The sequence below is a fragment of the Apus apus genome, chromosome 17, assembly GCF_020740795.1.
Source record: "Apus apus isolate bApuApu2 chromosome 17, bApuApu2.pri.cur, whole genome shotgun sequence".
Taxonomy (NCBI): domain Eukaryota; kingdom Metazoa; phylum Chordata; class Aves; order Apodiformes; family Apodidae; genus Apus; species Apus apus.
In genome coordinates, this window is record NC_067298.1 from 5,496,906 (window position 1) to 5,513,722 (window position 16,817).

General features: G+C 43.0%; 1 protein-coding gene across 9 annotated transcripts in view; it reads right to left on the reverse strand.

Annotated features, from left to right (window-relative positions):
* UNK (unk zinc finger) overlaps positions 1–16,817 on the reverse strand; it is a 45,275-nt gene that overhangs the window by 18,899 nt on the left and 9,559 nt on the right. For all 9 annotated transcript variants that reach the window (XM_051634901.1, XM_051634896.1, XM_051634900.1 and 6 more), the window contains exons 2-8: positions 7,826–8,035; positions 6,063–6,239; positions 5,504–5,634; positions 5,245–5,380; positions 3,551–3,668; positions 2,474–2,558; positions 544–686 (exon numbers count right to left, since the gene is read on the reverse strand). In XM_051634901.1, the coding sequence (XP_051490861.1) occupies positions 544–686; positions 2,474–2,558; positions 3,551–3,668; positions 5,245–5,380; positions 5,504–5,634; positions 6,063–6,239; positions 7,826–8,035 (1,000 nt within the window). The remainder of the gene's footprint in view (positions 1–543; positions 687–2,473; positions 2,559–3,550; positions 3,669–5,244; positions 5,381–5,503; positions 5,635–6,062; positions 6,240–7,825; positions 8,036–16,817) is intronic.

Here is a 16,817-nt window from a genome sequence, read left to right on the forward strand (position 1 = left end):
AGAAGTACTATCAACTCTGCGGGGCGTTACTTCAACATATTAGAGTTGAGCTAATTCCAGAAGCAGGAGAGAGAGGGAATCAAGGATATCCTATAATGCAACACACAATATGCACAGGTTAAGCCTCTGAAATTACATATGTAAACAAACTCAGCTGTAGTTATGTACTTTGGACGTTATTGGCTCACAGCCTTTAATTAGAGTACTTGGAAACTAAGCCCAATCTGTACCTCCAGACAGGAAGGAGTTGTACTTCGTGTGCGGATGTATTCCACTCTCCTGAAAGTACATCAACAAACTCTGCACAGAAAGGAAGGCTCAGAAATTTTATAGGTGAGAGGACAACACTAAAGCCACTGAATTCTATGTTCCAAACAAACAGATCTCCCTAAAAAGCGTGGAGCTGAGATCTAGAAGAAAATAACCATATCTTTTGGGCTTTTGGATATTTAAGATTTCTCTTCTGGGGAGAAAGAAGTACAGGGACTCAGAGAAACCCAGATTTATAGAACATGGACCAGGCTTCCCCACAGTGCTACATACATTGCTAAGGTCTGGGGCATGTGGACTGGAGGGGCTGACTGGAACAGAATCACCAGCTGCCGAGGGCATGTACATCACAGGGCCTGTCTGCGTCGGGCTCGAGACAGCTGAGGATTGCTGTAAATCTTCACTGAGAGCAGGCTCTGGAAGGAATAAAAGCACAAGCAATGTTACCCAGAGCTGTAGAACTGCAATGGAGCACAAGAACAAGAATATCTAGATATTCTCAAGCGAATAAATATTCCATAGGCATCTACTTATAAGTAGAGAAGCAAGGAGAAATCTTATCTGGCAAAAGGCTACTACTTATCTAATAGGCCTTACATTATTAGTGTATGACTTGTACACTGTGCTGCTCTTTAGTCCATTAAAGCTGCTCCAAAATTATCCTCCCTGCATGAATTGTGTATTATTCATTCAGCTGCCCTGAACTAAGCAGAGCTTCCTTCATTGCTAAGCACAAAGCTGATGGCTGCATCATAATTAGCTGGGGAAGATAAGTTTCTCTCTGCATTCAATACAAAACATTACCCAAAATAAGTAATGTACATAGAAAGGCAGACACCAAAAGACAGTGTCATTGGCTTGGAAGGTGAAGCAGAGATGCTGTCACTTGTGGTATTGTTTACTAAAATTGTAACTGACACCACAGCTGTATGGCAATCTTTAAAGTACTAGTTTCAACACATTTCTTGCTAATAATCAGCAAAACTCATTCTAAGAGCAGATATAATAAACTGACTCCTATTATTTGAATTGAATTAGGGCCTCACTGTTCACCCTGCTAAGAAAGGACTAAACTACAACAGTTCCATAAGGCAGCAAGAAGTGATCAGGCTGGAATGACCTAAGTGCCACAGAATGTTACTCTGGCTTTAAAGTACTATAGTATCAAGTGCAGTAATCTTGTTAGGAATGAGGCATCTCCTAAACAAAAATACTGTTATATACAAGGGACTTTGCTAAACACTGTTTCTTTATCAAGATTTTATTCTCTCTTAGGCTTGCTGGATCATATTGTATTTTGGGCTCTGATGACCCACAGGTCTAGCTGTAATTACTGCTTGGACAAGGCTTCCTATAAAAGGAACTGCATAACCTGTAAGGAATTTACTCTCACCATTCCTTGACAAAGGCAGCAATTACTAATTCCACCACTTAGAAAGGAAAATCAAATAACAAAGGTTTGCTCAGGGCCATGTAATGAGTACCAGAGCCCATCTATTGACTTCTGAGTAACCTGCTCTAAGTGCTGCACATTCCACAGTGAGACTGGAGTAGGAGCCACAGGACCAGGAGCTGACCATCTATGAATGAACATTAGTGCCTGTCTGAATATAGAGCTCCCACAACCAGAACAGCATCCCTACTTTACAGATGACAGAAGCGAGGATTGAAATAATGCCCACAAATCAGGGGCTATTGAGAAGAGTCTGAGGAAAAGTGGCCATTTTCCTTCTCCAAGCTAATGTAAAGATTTAAATTCTAAGCAAAACTTCATAAACAGTAAAATAGTATTTAATGTTTTAATGGATCCATATGTTATCTGTAACTAGCAATTTTATCCTCAGCTTTTTAAAATACATCACTTTGCAACTTAGCTAGGTGCAGTTCATCCATGTACAGAAGAGAAGCAGCTCTCTCTGTTTCCTAATATGACATGCAGAGAACTGAGCAAGTAAGAGGGACCAGAGGGAGATACAGTGAGAGCCAAGGGCTGAGTCCTACAGACCATCTACTGCCTTCAGCTCTGCCAACACCTCCCACACTAGCATGGTTTTACAGACATCAACCAAAGTCAATATTTGTTTTTTGAAAACCCTTCACAGAAGTTCTAGTTTAATGGCCCTGTATTTTAAACCATCTCTTTCGGCCAGACGTTCTCCGTAGCTCACACATCCATGAAAGAGGAGAGAAGCAGCCCACGTACGTTCTACATGTGCAAAGGCACAGAAGGGTCCTCGGGGACAGCTGCCAGACTGCTGCATATCATTGCATTTGGTGGATTTGTAGATCTAAGGGTGGGAAAAAAAAAAAACAAAAACAGAAAAAAAACAGACATGAACAGGAAAAAAACAACAAACCAACAACTGTGACTTGCAGCCCAGGTACAAAAGTACTACAAAGAGACTTGACAGCAAGAAGACAGATATAAGGCACAAAGGCCAGCAGAGTTTAGGGTGACCATTTCAGTGCTTTGCTTCAAAGAAAGGAGAACCCACTATAGAAACACCAAGACATGCCCATCACACCTTGAGCTCATCCAAAGATCAGCCCGTCACACATCAGCTCACCCAGAGGTCACCATTTGCCATAAAGTCCCTCATTCTCACTGGAAGCTCCATGGATATTAGAAATGGTAAAAGGTAGGAAACAGTTGCCAGATGACAGCACAGAGATTTACAGCCACACATTTGCAAGGAAAATAACAAACCATTGACAATGATGGTAGGAAATGGATTATTCCCCTTCCCCCCAGTTTGACAGGCGGTGACAATGGTTACTGTGCCGATACAGGCCCAACAAAGCTTTTCAACACTGTAACATGAAGCAGACTAGGACAAGGACTTAATTACACTTTCTGTCAGGATACTGGAATGCTCTGGGCATGCTCACAACTAAGAGCTTAGTGGGTTTTAGCACTAGTTTGTAGGTATCTGCGATTTCGTGTGATCATCATCAACCCAGAATTTTCCCTCAAGGAAGGAGATGCTGTAAGCTCACCTGCAAACCCACATCATGCTTTGAAAAGGACCCCCATAAATGAGACTGCTCTTACACTTGAGTTTTCCCCTGCTTTTCTTACCTCCTCCCATAACATCTACCTAAGGAAAAGGCACCCCTGTCAAGCAGCTGAATTTCAGCTTACTTCCACCACTTTGTATCCCAGGACCACACTGCAAGCAGCCCACATCCTCTCCCAGCTGGCACGCTAATTTAATTCATAAGAATGGAATGCTTTTGGTTTTCAACTCAGCTACCAAACAGAAGGAGCAAACTACTGTACCTCTGGGTGGAACTGCTGTTCTGTGCGAGTGTGGCAGTATTGGCATGAGTCTCCATTTTCACACTTACTGGGATCTCCCCACTCATCTCCATGTTTCACACTGGGACATGGTGAAGATCTGTGTGAATAAGGTGTCAGGAGAATGCATCAGGCTATCAAACATGCTTTGAGCTTTGCTTCTTCCATCAGGAGGCAGGTTTGGCTGCCCACCCTCAGCTGTCCAATCTGTTTGGCTGGCTGCTGCTTCCCCAGCCCCCTCCCTGCTGCTATTGCATCTTCTTCCCCTTCTTCCAGTTTCCCAATGAAAGAAACATGGCTTAACTCTCCATCTGAAACCAAACACGACCTCAACCAACATAACACAACAATATTGGCAGCTGATGTGATTAGTGTCAGAGATGCCAGGTCTGGTTTCTGTTTTGGAACTGTACATTCATAGAAAGCTAATAAGTAAATTGGCTAATCCTAAAACACATAATACCCTTACAGAGGTACGTTTCCAGGGTTATAGTATGGCCATGTGGAAAAGAGGCTGAGTCAGGTCACTGGGGAAAAGGCAAGTCCATTTAAGTCCATTTTCTTTCTCTCAACTAAGGACAGTTCTTTTTCCCGGTTCTGAATTTTTACGGTGACCTACTTCCCCTGCTCTTTATGCTCTTAACCATCCCCTCAGACAACAGCAGAGGGAAGCAGATAGCAGCAGCAGACGCCTGTATGAAAGGCAGCCACATCAGCTGGGGGTGGGGAAAGCAACACAGAAGTGAGTAGCGATCAGGAGGACAGAAGCTTTCAGCTCTTCCCGTCCCAAAGGGCCCAGGCAGGGCAGAAAAACACAGAGCTGCTGCCTGAAGACTGGCTTAGTGTTTCTGTTTCTCCTTAAAGTGCTGTGATTCGTGTTACTTTGATTTTTATTTGTTGGTTTTTTTAAATACATTATTTCAGTGCCAATTCAAAAATTTCTGTGAATGTTGGGGGTGGAGAAGGGAAGTGAGAACCATCCACAATATTTTCTCTCCTGGCTTTCTCGTCTGCCCTTATGTTTTCAAAAAGGAACTAAGGAAAAGCCCCACTGAGATCACAACAAAAGCTCTGTTGTGTTGGAGGAAATGAGGGCCTATAACTTGGATGAAACACGTCCAGGGAGATGTGGCATGCTGAGCAATCCAGTGACAGCTGAGTGAGGAGAACCCCCCGGTGCCTCAGCAGCACAGCTTGTAGCAGCTGGTCAGGAATGCACGTCCAGCTACTGGTCACACTGTGCCTCACCATCCCCATCACCAGGCACACACAACAAGCAGCCTGATGATTCTGAATCCTTGACCATGAGAATACTGAGTTTATTCCTAGATAGAGACTAAAACTTTCCTGTGTTTCCTTTTTCCTGCACTGCTTTCTAAAGCAGGAGTTTATATGGCAAGGAGAAGCCAGACAAGTTCTGTTGGCTATAAAATCAGCATTGTAACATGATTTAGCACCAGTCATTTATTAGAGGTACTGGTTCCTATATACAGGAAAACTCTTTGTTTAGTTTGTTATCCTTCTCCTAAGCAGAAATAACAATCCATAACATCTGTCAGTAGAGGCCTTGGAGACACACCAAATGTTTTAGTGGACAAAATCCTAGTTCCTTCATTACAGATTTCTACTACACCTAATCACTCAGCTGGGAAATAAAATATCCAGGACCAAGGCACCTGTATTTGTGTTTTCTTGGGCTTCTTCTTCTGTCTTTGCTATTGTGGTAGTAGGGACAGGCATAACCCTGGCGGCAGAGACGGGGGGGCTTCTTACACTGCTCTGTCTTGTAATTTCCCAACACATACGTAGTATCTGCAAAAGAAACAACCAGTTCATGTGAGATGACCATGATCTAGATTTACTACACCAACATTTTTTTGCAGGAGTGGGTACTCCACAAACACCAGACTTTCCCAGAGTCCAAGTGACACTCACCTTGCCACCTTGGCTCCTCACTGAGTATTTTCTCTATCATAGCATGGCTAGCAGCAACTGCAGACTGACCCTCTATGCCACCTTCTGATGTAGTCTGACCATTCTGCAAAGCCTCCATCGCCTGAAGCTCCCTTCACGGACAGAGTTAAATGAACATACAGACTGAGCAGATGAAGAGACAGGTAAAGGTGTATAAAAACTGACATACTGCAGCGTGGTAACAATTCCTAAGTAGGTGCATTTCATTCACATGTTTGTCAGAACATCTGTAGTCAAACAGCAAATGCAATACATGTTCTTCATCCCCTGGGAATTCCAGATGCTTTTTTTGGCAGCCTGCATCAGACTCCAAACTACAGCACAAGTAGTTCAAAGTGTGCTCCCCCCATTTGGAGTACCCTCCCCGGAGATTCCGATTTGCCTTATTAGGAAGGGATAGATCATCACCGCTCCATCAGGGAGCACTTCACCCTGAAGCAGCACTGTCCTCCAATCAGCTGACTTTCCATTTGGGTAGAGAAATGAACTGTTTTCTCCCACAGCCCCAACCTCTACGCACCTGATGTCGTACACCGGGGAGCGCAGGTCGTGGGGCCCGTGAGCGAACGCGCAGTGCACCCCGTTCTTGGTGCAGTTTCCCTTGGAGTCTGTCTCATGAATGCAGATTCCAGTTTTGTAGTAGCGCAAGTGATACCTCCTCTCTGTGTCCCCAGTAGTTCTATGCAAGAAGGGACATCTGAGGTGCAGAAGGAGGGGAAGAACAAAGTTTCGTCACAGGTGATGGACTCAACACTACCAGAAGACACGATGCCCGTACTAGATGCTGCAGTTGACAACACCTTTACTAACTCCACCCTTTCTCTTACACTGTGCCTCCCAACACTACACAGAACCCGTAAACCTGTCACTACACAGTATAATAGCTTCCCTCCCCAAAAGACAACTGGACTATCAAGCCAGCAGCAGCTTATTGTTCTAGCCTAGTGACTGCCAGGGATCTGGAAAACAGCAGGGTCACTGTCAAGGTGTCCTGACACACTGTGATTGAAGGGACATCACATGCCACATACCATTTCCTCAGCAGCCCATCTAGACTTAGTGCTGTTACTGTTCTCTGATGATGTACGCCTACAGGGCTGTGATAAGTCTGTCTAGAGGCATAGGACAAGAAAGGAGGCTTAGAATACTACTCCCTTAAGTTAGGCTTTGTTTTCCCTCTTAGGCAGAGAAAGAGCAATCTACACTGAGAGATTAAAAAAAGAACAAGATGGAATTAGGCAAAATTCAGATGTTGCAGCATCAAGATAAAAAGAGAAATCAGCAAAGAGCTGCAGATGGGAACAGTTTTCATTCACTGAGTTTGAGCCACACATGAACCAGTGATCTAGAAGCCAAAGCCCCCAAAATATCCCATTTCCAGTCTCTTCTAATTCTTTTCTAACAAGGAACAAAGTATTGAAACTGAGGCTTCTGGCTGGGGGATTATTCCATTCTGCTGTAGTCACAAGATCTTTACTTAATCAGACACAAAATAAAATAAAATACTGTTTTCCAAATAAATAGCATTTTTCTGTGTGTTTATACTGGCACTGTGAGAGGGAACTGAAGAAATTCCATCTTTCTATAGCATCTCAACATAAAACATTCCCTATATTTGACCATAACTTGGCTACACTGTTTTTCTTTCATATCTGTCACGTGGCTATTACTGGGTAAACTCCTTAACTGCTGGAGATTGCCCCGTGCACAGCAGAAACACTTCTCTGCTCCAGTTAACTGACAGCAGTTGTGGGGAGAGAAGACACCAATGAAAGAAACTCTTCTTCATGCTGCCTAGTTCTGGGTACTTGTAGCTTCCCTACTGGCTTCTTAAAAGTTCAGGAAGACAAAATAAATGGGCCAGTAACCGGGCAGACTAGAGGACAAAGCTCCTCCTCTCTCTTCAATCTGTTCAAAACAAAGCTACACTGCTGAGTAACAGCAAGAGGTGTTATTTGACAGTCAGACACTTACACAAACAGACTCTTTCAGAGCTATGTCAGTGATCTGTTCTTCCCACCTCAACTTTGCTGAAGATGCCAAGGCTCATGAGGTCAGCAAATGATGCAAGAGCTGAACTCCCATCTAAGTCACCCTTAGTATCATCTCTGCAACAAGCCTGGAGCCCGGCGGTTGCTATTACAGGTTTTGCATCTGTTCTCACGTTACAAAGCTGCTTTACTGCTGACTTGGCCACATCTCTACAAGAACTGGCTGGAATCATCACCTGGACTGATCCCAAAGCCCTAATGCCTGAAAAGCAGGGTTGCAGTCTTTACTTACTCATCTCCTTCTGGGCAGATTCCCGTGGTCTCATCATACTTGGTACAGTAGATGTCAGGGCTGTAGTTGAAGGTCCCGTCCCGGCGGCGGATGGACCTGCGGCGGCGCTGGTTGACAAAGTGCCAGTGGAAACAAGTGTAGGGCCGGTGCTGGGTGCACTTGTGCTGCACAAAAAGAGGGCACTGCTCCGTGCGGAATTCCTTCAGGTAACTGCAGGCAGAAATGCAGCAGCAGGAGGTTAGGACCAAGATGCTGGTCACAGGCAATATCCAGTCACCCAGTCCATCACAGAGAGGCCTCCTGTCCTTCTCACGCCCTCCCCGGGTTTTGCTGTCAATACTGGAGGCTGGAAGCTGCTGGTTGTTTGTAACGGGAAGGTGTAAGTTACCAGGCCAGTTAACACAGATGTGAGTGATAAGGACAGCTGAAATCACTTTATATTGTGCCTTGGATATAATTCTGAAGAGGCTTTTCATGAGCTTGGAAATAGTCTGTGAGAAACAAAGAACTCTTAAGGACCTTTCTAACAATTTCTGTCTCTAAATCTGAAACCTACCTGGACAAAAAGGAGTTTCCTTCTTATATGCTGAGTCAAAAAAAACCCCAAACAAACCACAAGATAAAAAAGAAACCACAAATAAAATGCACTTTCCTTGTGGCCATGTTTAAAGTGTCAAGGTACTGAGAAAGATTTTTAAAGGACTCTTTCACACCTTGCCCTCCTGGTTTAACTCAGCTTCTTTAGTACATGGTCGACCATGAAACAAGAACTAATCAATTTCTCTTCAGCAATCTTGTGAATTCAAGACTCAGTCTTGAAAAGTGAGATATTGATCCTCCAAACACTGGCATTTTTATGTTGCTTTAATTTTAATAAGCAATTATCTGAAAGTATGTGTCTTCTTTTACCCTGAGAATTAAAGAAGTCACAAGCTTTTATTTGTGACACTAATAACAGTCTCTAAACCCAGATTGCAGAGGATTACAAAATGGTTTAGATCAACATAATGATCTGACTGTGATCTCTGTGTAGGTGCTTACAAAATCCACATGGCCTGAAACCTGCTAGTTGCCCTGCATGTACAAGGAACATACGAACAGTTCAAGTAGCTCAGACCCAATTCCCACTGGGTTTGGTCTCAGACACCTCCAAGAACACAGGAGGCCTAGGGCGTTCTGGTCTCTTACATTTTGAAGTCAGTTTAAACAGCAAGAGTAACAAAATTTGGCAGGCAAAATAAAAGTACCAGTATTCTGCTGGAAGCAACAGGACGATACAAGAGCAGATAACGGACTCGTATTAAACCCCGTATGTACTGAGGCAACAAAACCAAGTATAGGAATTTGTCAAGTGTTCATTCACATATCAGAAAATCTTTCTATCATGTTTCTAAATATATGGAAAGATGTCTGATGCCCAAAGTTGTATTTACAGATAATATCATCATGCTAAATTCATTCTGAAAGCAACATATGTCAATAAAGCCTCCTTTCCTCTTTAACCCAAGAGAAAGCCTGAGGAAAACGCACAAACTCAACCAAAGTGGTTTTATTTGTTTGGTATGAAGACAGAATATCAGTGGCAGGAGCTTTCCTACATCGGAATTTGCAAGCATGAAAAGATAAAAACTCTTCCTCCTCTTCAATCCCCAAATATGTGAGACTTGCAGGTTCCACTGCTTTGGATCTGCGAGCGCTCGGGGCTGGAGAGGCTCTGCAGCTGGTTGTGAGCCCCTTCCCACCCCAGCCCATCTGTCTCCTGCAACCCAGCATGGCTGGAACACTATCTACATTGGGGCCCAAGGCTTAACATCAGAAAAAAAAGAGCCAGAAACAGGTCTGTTTGGAGTAGGTGAGGGCTAACAACATCACCTTGTTCCTTTTCGCTTTTAAAAAGCCAGCTCAAATGGAGATCCCTACTCCAACCACAGCAGCAACTCATCTGAAAAACCAACCCACAATAAAATGAATCCATTCTTGAAAAGCTTTCTAAGCTGTTACACCAAACACAGCAGTAAAAGGTGGAATTCCACAGATTATTTTATCTTATCAGCACGTTGGACCTAGAGCAAAAGTGACTGTAGCAACATTTAGGTTAGAAAGCGAATTAGGTAAACTTCAGCAGCGTGATACATCATGCTGTCCACAGATGCTGCAGTCACCAGCCAGTCCCTTCCACCTGTACATCTCCACATCCACACACCTTAGAGACATGGGATTTATGTTACTTCCACTTTTACAAACAGTCAAACTGCAAAACAGCTGGCTATGTGCCCCGGGCAGTATCATACAGCCATCAGTTGGTGACAGAAGCCAAAAGCATTTAAACTCCTCCATCTCCAATAAAGTGACTCCTGGCTTTGATGCAAAGAACAGCATCCTGAAACTTTTCAGTGCTCTGGAAACTAAGGGGAGACAGCAGTCCTACATAACCTGTGTGTGTAGGCTACATAGCCCAGCACTCTGGACTTGTAGTGATAGACAAGTATAAAACACTGTTTAAAAGCCTAGAATTGAACAACTGCACAGTCAGTCAAGGTGAAACAGCTTCCCTTTAGCAGGAGTTTAAAAACGTACACACTGACTGGGGATTTCAGTCTCTGGAGTGTCAATTGTTGCTGAAGAGCATTTGAAAATTAATTGCATTTCATGATTGGCTAAACTCCCTGGAGAAACATTTATTATAATGTAAATGAGAGATAATTACATAAGTAAACGGTTCACCTGAAAAGTGTTTAACACCTAACTGGCTTCACCAGAAACTCCTTCTTTAATGCTGCCTATTAAATAAATGATATCTCACTCGTAATTTCAAAGCGAGTCCTGCAAACAGGTATCATTGAGCACCACACACATTAACTGTGCATGATCACCTCTGCAACAGACCCAACATAGGAAAAGGAGAGTTATCACATTAACTCAGCCATTTCAAGCCTTTCAATCACTGCTTTGGGTTTTTCTTTTCTTTTTTTCCCAAGCCACTACATTTCAAATGACCCTCCTCCACAACAGCCCGAATGGTAAATTGCTTTACAGCCCTGTATTTTCTTGATCCATGAAGTGAGTTTTGGCTCCTCTGGGAGAACACGGACCACTCATTCAGCCACTTTGTATTAAAATACATGAAAGGCATCTAAACCACAAGTGTTTGGGGAACCCAGAGAGGATACACAGACCACACCACTGCAACGTGATGTCTCAGAAAGCGAAAGCTATTAATATTTCAGTAGCCTGTTTGCAAAGGCTCTAACAGATCCTTCTGGTGTCAATGGTCTCTATACATTATTCCCCCCGCCGAACAGCTGAGGAAAGGAATTTTTTTAACGACCCTTGAAACTGAAAACATGTTGATAACTGGTACACGTTTCACGGAGTGTCAGCCAAACGCTGTGTCTGTACAGGAAGAGGAAATCCAGCAATGATAACTTGCATTTCTCAACTCCTCTCTAAAGATCTCAGGAAACTCTGCAGCCCCTGCATGAGAAGCAGAAGAATTATTACCCCCATTTTATATAGGAGTTACTTCTATATTTCTTTTAAAAAAACCCAACAAGCATTAATCAGTTCTGTGCTGGTTTACTTTACGTGCATTTTATTTTGTATGTGTGTGTCATATTTTCAAGCCCATGTAAGTTTTTAGTAAGTGGAATACACATAGCACAGTTTTCTGAGACTACAGTAACATCAACAGCAACACCCAAATTCCTGGAGGAAATGTTATCATTTATGAGTCCTACTAAACAAAGACAAATGCAATTCCAAACAAATAGGACACGACTGGCCAGAACAATGCAGATCAGAGTCCCCAGGCAGAACTCAACTTGCTGCTGAACAGGATGGACACTACTGGAAATGAAAGCTTCTCTCACTGGGAAGGCAAGAGGAGAGGTTCTTAGATTAGCTTTGGGAACTCCCAGAGACTGACAGGAGCAGCAACATAATCAGAAAAAAACCAGTGGTACTTAGCTGAAGTTCCATTTCCCCTGGAGTGGGATGTGGGAAGGGGCAGTAATTATTCTCTGCAAGAATTTACAGTAGTGGGGAACTGCTAACTGCCTTTAATTGCCAGGAGCAGCTCGACTCTCCAGGGCAGGGCAGCAAGTGTTTACATCTGCAGGTAGTAATTGCAGCTAGTTTCCCTTCTGGCCTGGAGGAATCGAGCAGCAACCTGCTCAGAGACCTGGGAGAAAAGACAAGTGGGACAGGAGAAAAAGAAAAAAAAAAATTGTACTTTCAAGCATCACCACCACCACAACAACAAAAAACTTAAAAAAAAAAATTGAACCTAGAAAGGAGGAGGAGGAAAAAAAACAAACAAGAGAGAAGCCAAGATGAAACTAACTTAGAAGCTTAATTTTTAAAATCAACATTAGCAGCCCTGTCCTGGTCACATTCACTGCCTGCTGCTGCAGATCTCTTGCTCTGCTGCAGCTTCACCAGTTTGGCTCTGTTGACACCCAGTGCACTCAAGCATCTCCATATGAGAGGATACCTGCATCCATACTGCCTTCCAGGGCTGCAGACTTCCTGCCAAACCTGACATAAGTGGCGTGAGCTCAAGTCAGGAAAATGTGCTGGTAATGCACGAGGACAGCTGAGCTCTAAATTCCTCAGTAAAAGCCTTACCCAAAGCTCCCAGAAGTCACTGGAAGATGCACACTGATGCCAAGAGAGAAGTGTCAGCTTTGTAACACAGGGACCAGGAAACTGGAGAGAAAATACCAAGGAGCGCGGAGATGAAAGGATTAAACCCAACTCTTCCAAACCCTTGTTGCTCTCATAATGCAAAGCCAGGCCCTCCTTTGCTTCCAACACCCCCTGAGCTATTGGAAATCTTTACGTAGGCCCCAAGACAAGCTCCTCTCCTTTGCAGCCCTCCTTGCTCCTCCTAGACAATCCTCTTTCTGCCAAAATTCCTTTTGGGTGCAAAGAGAGCGTTGGGGGCTCATGAGCAGGATCTGCATCTTCTGCAGCAGTGTGGCAGCAGAGGGAAAACCATTAGATAATTGTTTGGCTAATCCAGACTAAGACACTGCCTGTGAATGTAGGACAATAGTGAGATCTAACACCGCAACCATCTCCACTTCGTGGCCACACGGGTGTGTGTTTACACCCATCAAACTGTGCTGCAGCACCCTCAGTACAGGACTGTGTTATGTGATTTGCACCAGTGCTGTTTATCTGGGGTTAGACCAGTGTAAACTACAGACACTTTTTACACCAGCAGGCAGGTCCAGGCTCAAAGCACTGCCAGGGGGCTCCATCCCTGTAGATGCTCCTTGGTCACAAGAAAATAAACCCCTAGCCCAGGCCATGGCCAGACAGTGCAGGCTCTGGGCCTTGCTGAAGAGTCCTGCCTGGTGCAGACATTTCATTTCATTATTAGCACTAATATTAGGAATTACTAGTTCAGGGCTGTATAAAGATTCTTAGTATTGTCCAAAAGAGCCCACACTGGAAAATGTGTTTGTGTGGTATTTTTTTAAACTGAGGGTTAAGTTCCTGACAAGATTTCAGGTATCAGGAAGAAAATGCTCTTCTGCCATCACCACTTATTTCAGTCCTGCCTGCCTTCTCTCAGCAGAGTCACACTGGGCAAAGATATAATTTCATTGGCACAAAAGTACATTGGGGTCATTTGCTGGCAGTTTGGTATCAATCATGTCCTGCTGTTTCAGACAGGACTGCAGGAGGCCACAGACCTCTTGGTAAAGTTTCAGGTGGTCCCAGTTTACCTCACCTGTGGGCAGACATCCCTCTTGAATATTGCAGTCTGAGTGACAGAGGTCACTGCTCGCAGCTGCTCTTCAGCTTTCCTTTGCTGGAAGCTCCTACTGGCACCCATCTGTCTAGACAGCAGGCTGGAGAAAATTTTCCTAATTCAGTTTAGATAAAATAAGTAATTTATTTATTTTTTTTAAATCACTAACTTAGTTTTAAAGTTTAAATTAGTGGTTTGAGCTAACACAGATAATTTTATCTGAGGCAACGCAGGGTGTGCTTACCTAACACTCTGCAACAGCACTGCAAAACCAGGAGAAAATATCCACTGGTAGATATGGATGTTTGTAATTCAATAATGCTTATCTATTGGAAATATTTTCCAAACTGCTATTTTCTTCTTAAACTCAAAACAGCCACCCCAACAGAAAAGAGCTGCCCATATTTAATCAGCACTCTTAATTCATTTCACCCTCATAAAATTTTATTGCAAAAGATGATATCAGAGACACTTTAAGTAAGAAATCCATGACTCAATTATTTTCTTTTACTGAACTGTGGTATTCCAATTGAAATGAGTCAGTGGTGCATGACAGAATCTACTTATTCCAACAGGATACTAAATAAAAATCCTACTAACGCACCTCTGGTTGAACATATTACTGAGAGATAAAACCCATGATATGCAGCTCTGACATTGATCAGGAGTTTTTCCTGTTAGGGCAAAAATTATATTCTAGAGGAAGAGGGGAAAAAAAAAAAGGAGAGAAGGATTGAAAGAATAGTGTTGTTACAAAATGATTAGTCCAGAATGGATATTCTGGAACAGCTATTCCATTCCCTCTCATTAGTAATTCCCTGTAACACCCTTACACACCTCCTGGTGAATCAACAGGCCTACTAGAAGGCTTGGCTTTTAAGGAATCCTGTGGTGTAGAGAGGAGTTCAGCAGGTTGCCTACTTTGGGGCTTTTACTGCTTCCAGTCACCAGCATTCCCACAGCACCTTATAAAAGGCCAGCATTTCAATGCAAAGCAAGCTTCCTGACAGGGATCACTGCCTTTGACTCCCAAGATTTTGTGGGATTTGGGAGAAAAAAAAAAAAACCCTGAAGCAAACAGTCTAACATCATAGCCTTGTTCCCAGGGGTGGGCACAAGGCAACCAAACCCCTCACCTACAGCTGCAGCCACCAGCAGCCTGGTGTACAGCCTGCCTAAACCTCGGCAAGGAAATGTTTAGCATCCTTCTAGTGAGTGCAGTAATTAAGACAAGTCTGTTTCAATAAACAGTATTTTTTACTCACTGGCAGATGTAATCTATCATTGAAACAGCCTCACACTAACCGCTGCTGAATATCAAAAAATAACAACACTCCTAGCTGCAATTTTGAAGGTTTTCATCATGATTTCAGAAAAAGTTCTGACCAGGTTGGACCAGTAAACTGTCTCAGTTACTGTGGCACCCACCACTATTGGCTATTTCCTCATTTTCTGAATATAATGACGTTTTTCTAAATAACCTCACAAACCAGACCAAACCCTGACACTTCACTCCAAGGCTTTTGCATATGCCATGCATCATTTGACACAAAATGCAAACATCTCTCTTTCAGTACATCCCAACAACTATCTGTCTCTTTGCTTTTTCATACCCTTAACAGCCCAGTGCAGTTCTGTAAACCTTGAAAAGATTAGAAAGCATTTAAACCTCAAAAGCAAAAAATATATGGACCACTTTATAAAAACAAAAAGCTGACCATGAATGTGAGGAAGGAGAAAAGGATGAGGAAAAAGTTTCAGTATGCTCACATCTGTCAAGAAGATAGACTTCACATGCCTCAGTGTTTTCTTTATCACCTAAATAAATTGAACCATCAACTGGAAAAAGGTCACACAGTAGACAGCACCGTGTGATTTCAGAGCTGTTATATTTCCCCTTCTCCATTAGAGCTTGACAATAATGTCAGTCTAAGGGCAAATAAAGAAAGTGAGAGTTGGAGAAACTTATTACAGATGCATGGAGCTGGGCTTGTTTGGTTGTGGAGGGTTTTTTGTTTTGTTTTGTTTTCATTTAAGAGTTCATATAACTCATTGGGTACCTCAGTGATCAACACAACTGCTCCCATCTGCAGCCCAGTGGCTTCCCCACTTTTTGCTACAGAAATAGGTAGGCACCACTCACAAGTTTTCCTTTTTTCTAGGCATCTCATTGATTTAGCAAGTAAAGTTGAGCTGGAAGCTTTCAAATAAATGCTAAAGGGTAGTGTGTCCTGCAGAAGGTAAAGCACAGACCACCAGATTACAGAACAGTAAGGATAACACCCCAGCAAGTACAACAGTCAGTCCACAGTAACTTGACCACTACTTTATCTTTCGTTCTGGATTTCAAAGTAGACCACAGGGTGGGCAACAATGCAACTAATTCAACTCTGCCATGAGGAAAGAACTAAATACTGGCCCTACTTTATAGATAAGAACTTCAACTGAGTGACTGCAAAAGTCCATGCTAAAAATAACAAGTGTTGACAACTATCAGAAAAGATGAGGACATTTTTCAATGAAAAGAGAAATGTCAGAGACAAACAGTTGTGTCTTGTCTACACTGGAAAACTAAGGAAGAATGAAGAGAGACACTACACATCCTGCCAGCCCACCCTAAGTAGACAGCCTTGCATCAGTTTCAGGCAAAACATTGTTGGGTTTCCACAGTTAGAGCAAAAATGGCTTTGTTTTGAGAGAAATACCACGTTGTAGCTAAGTAGCTCAACCAACACTGTGTCTCAATGAGAAAAGAAAATCGAGGCTTCCAACTCGGAGTTAACTCAATAAAATTAACATTTCTCACTTTAGTGAACAGCCAAGACTCCACAGACTTACAATTGTGTTGCAGTCTGTGGTGCGGGAGAGAGGTGCTTGTTCAGACTTCCCTGGAGCTGTGCATCCTGAGGCTTGGCATACATCGAGCTGTGTCATTCAAACCCAACAAATAAAACAATTGCATGCATTTTTTTTTCTTTTTTGGCAGTGAGCTCTCTTGAAAAAGCATAAACTTGTTGCATCAGTGGACCATGAAATGTTTATGACCAAGCCATACCAATAAAACCCATTTTAAACGCCAGTGTTTGTTTACAAAGAGCTTCCACCTTTTTGACTAAAACAATCCAAGCAGGGACATAAGCAAACATTTAACTGCATTACATTTCAGAGATGTTTCCTTAAAAGCCATTCAGTGAGATCCAGAACTCTGCCTAAAGCCTTGAGTTTACATTT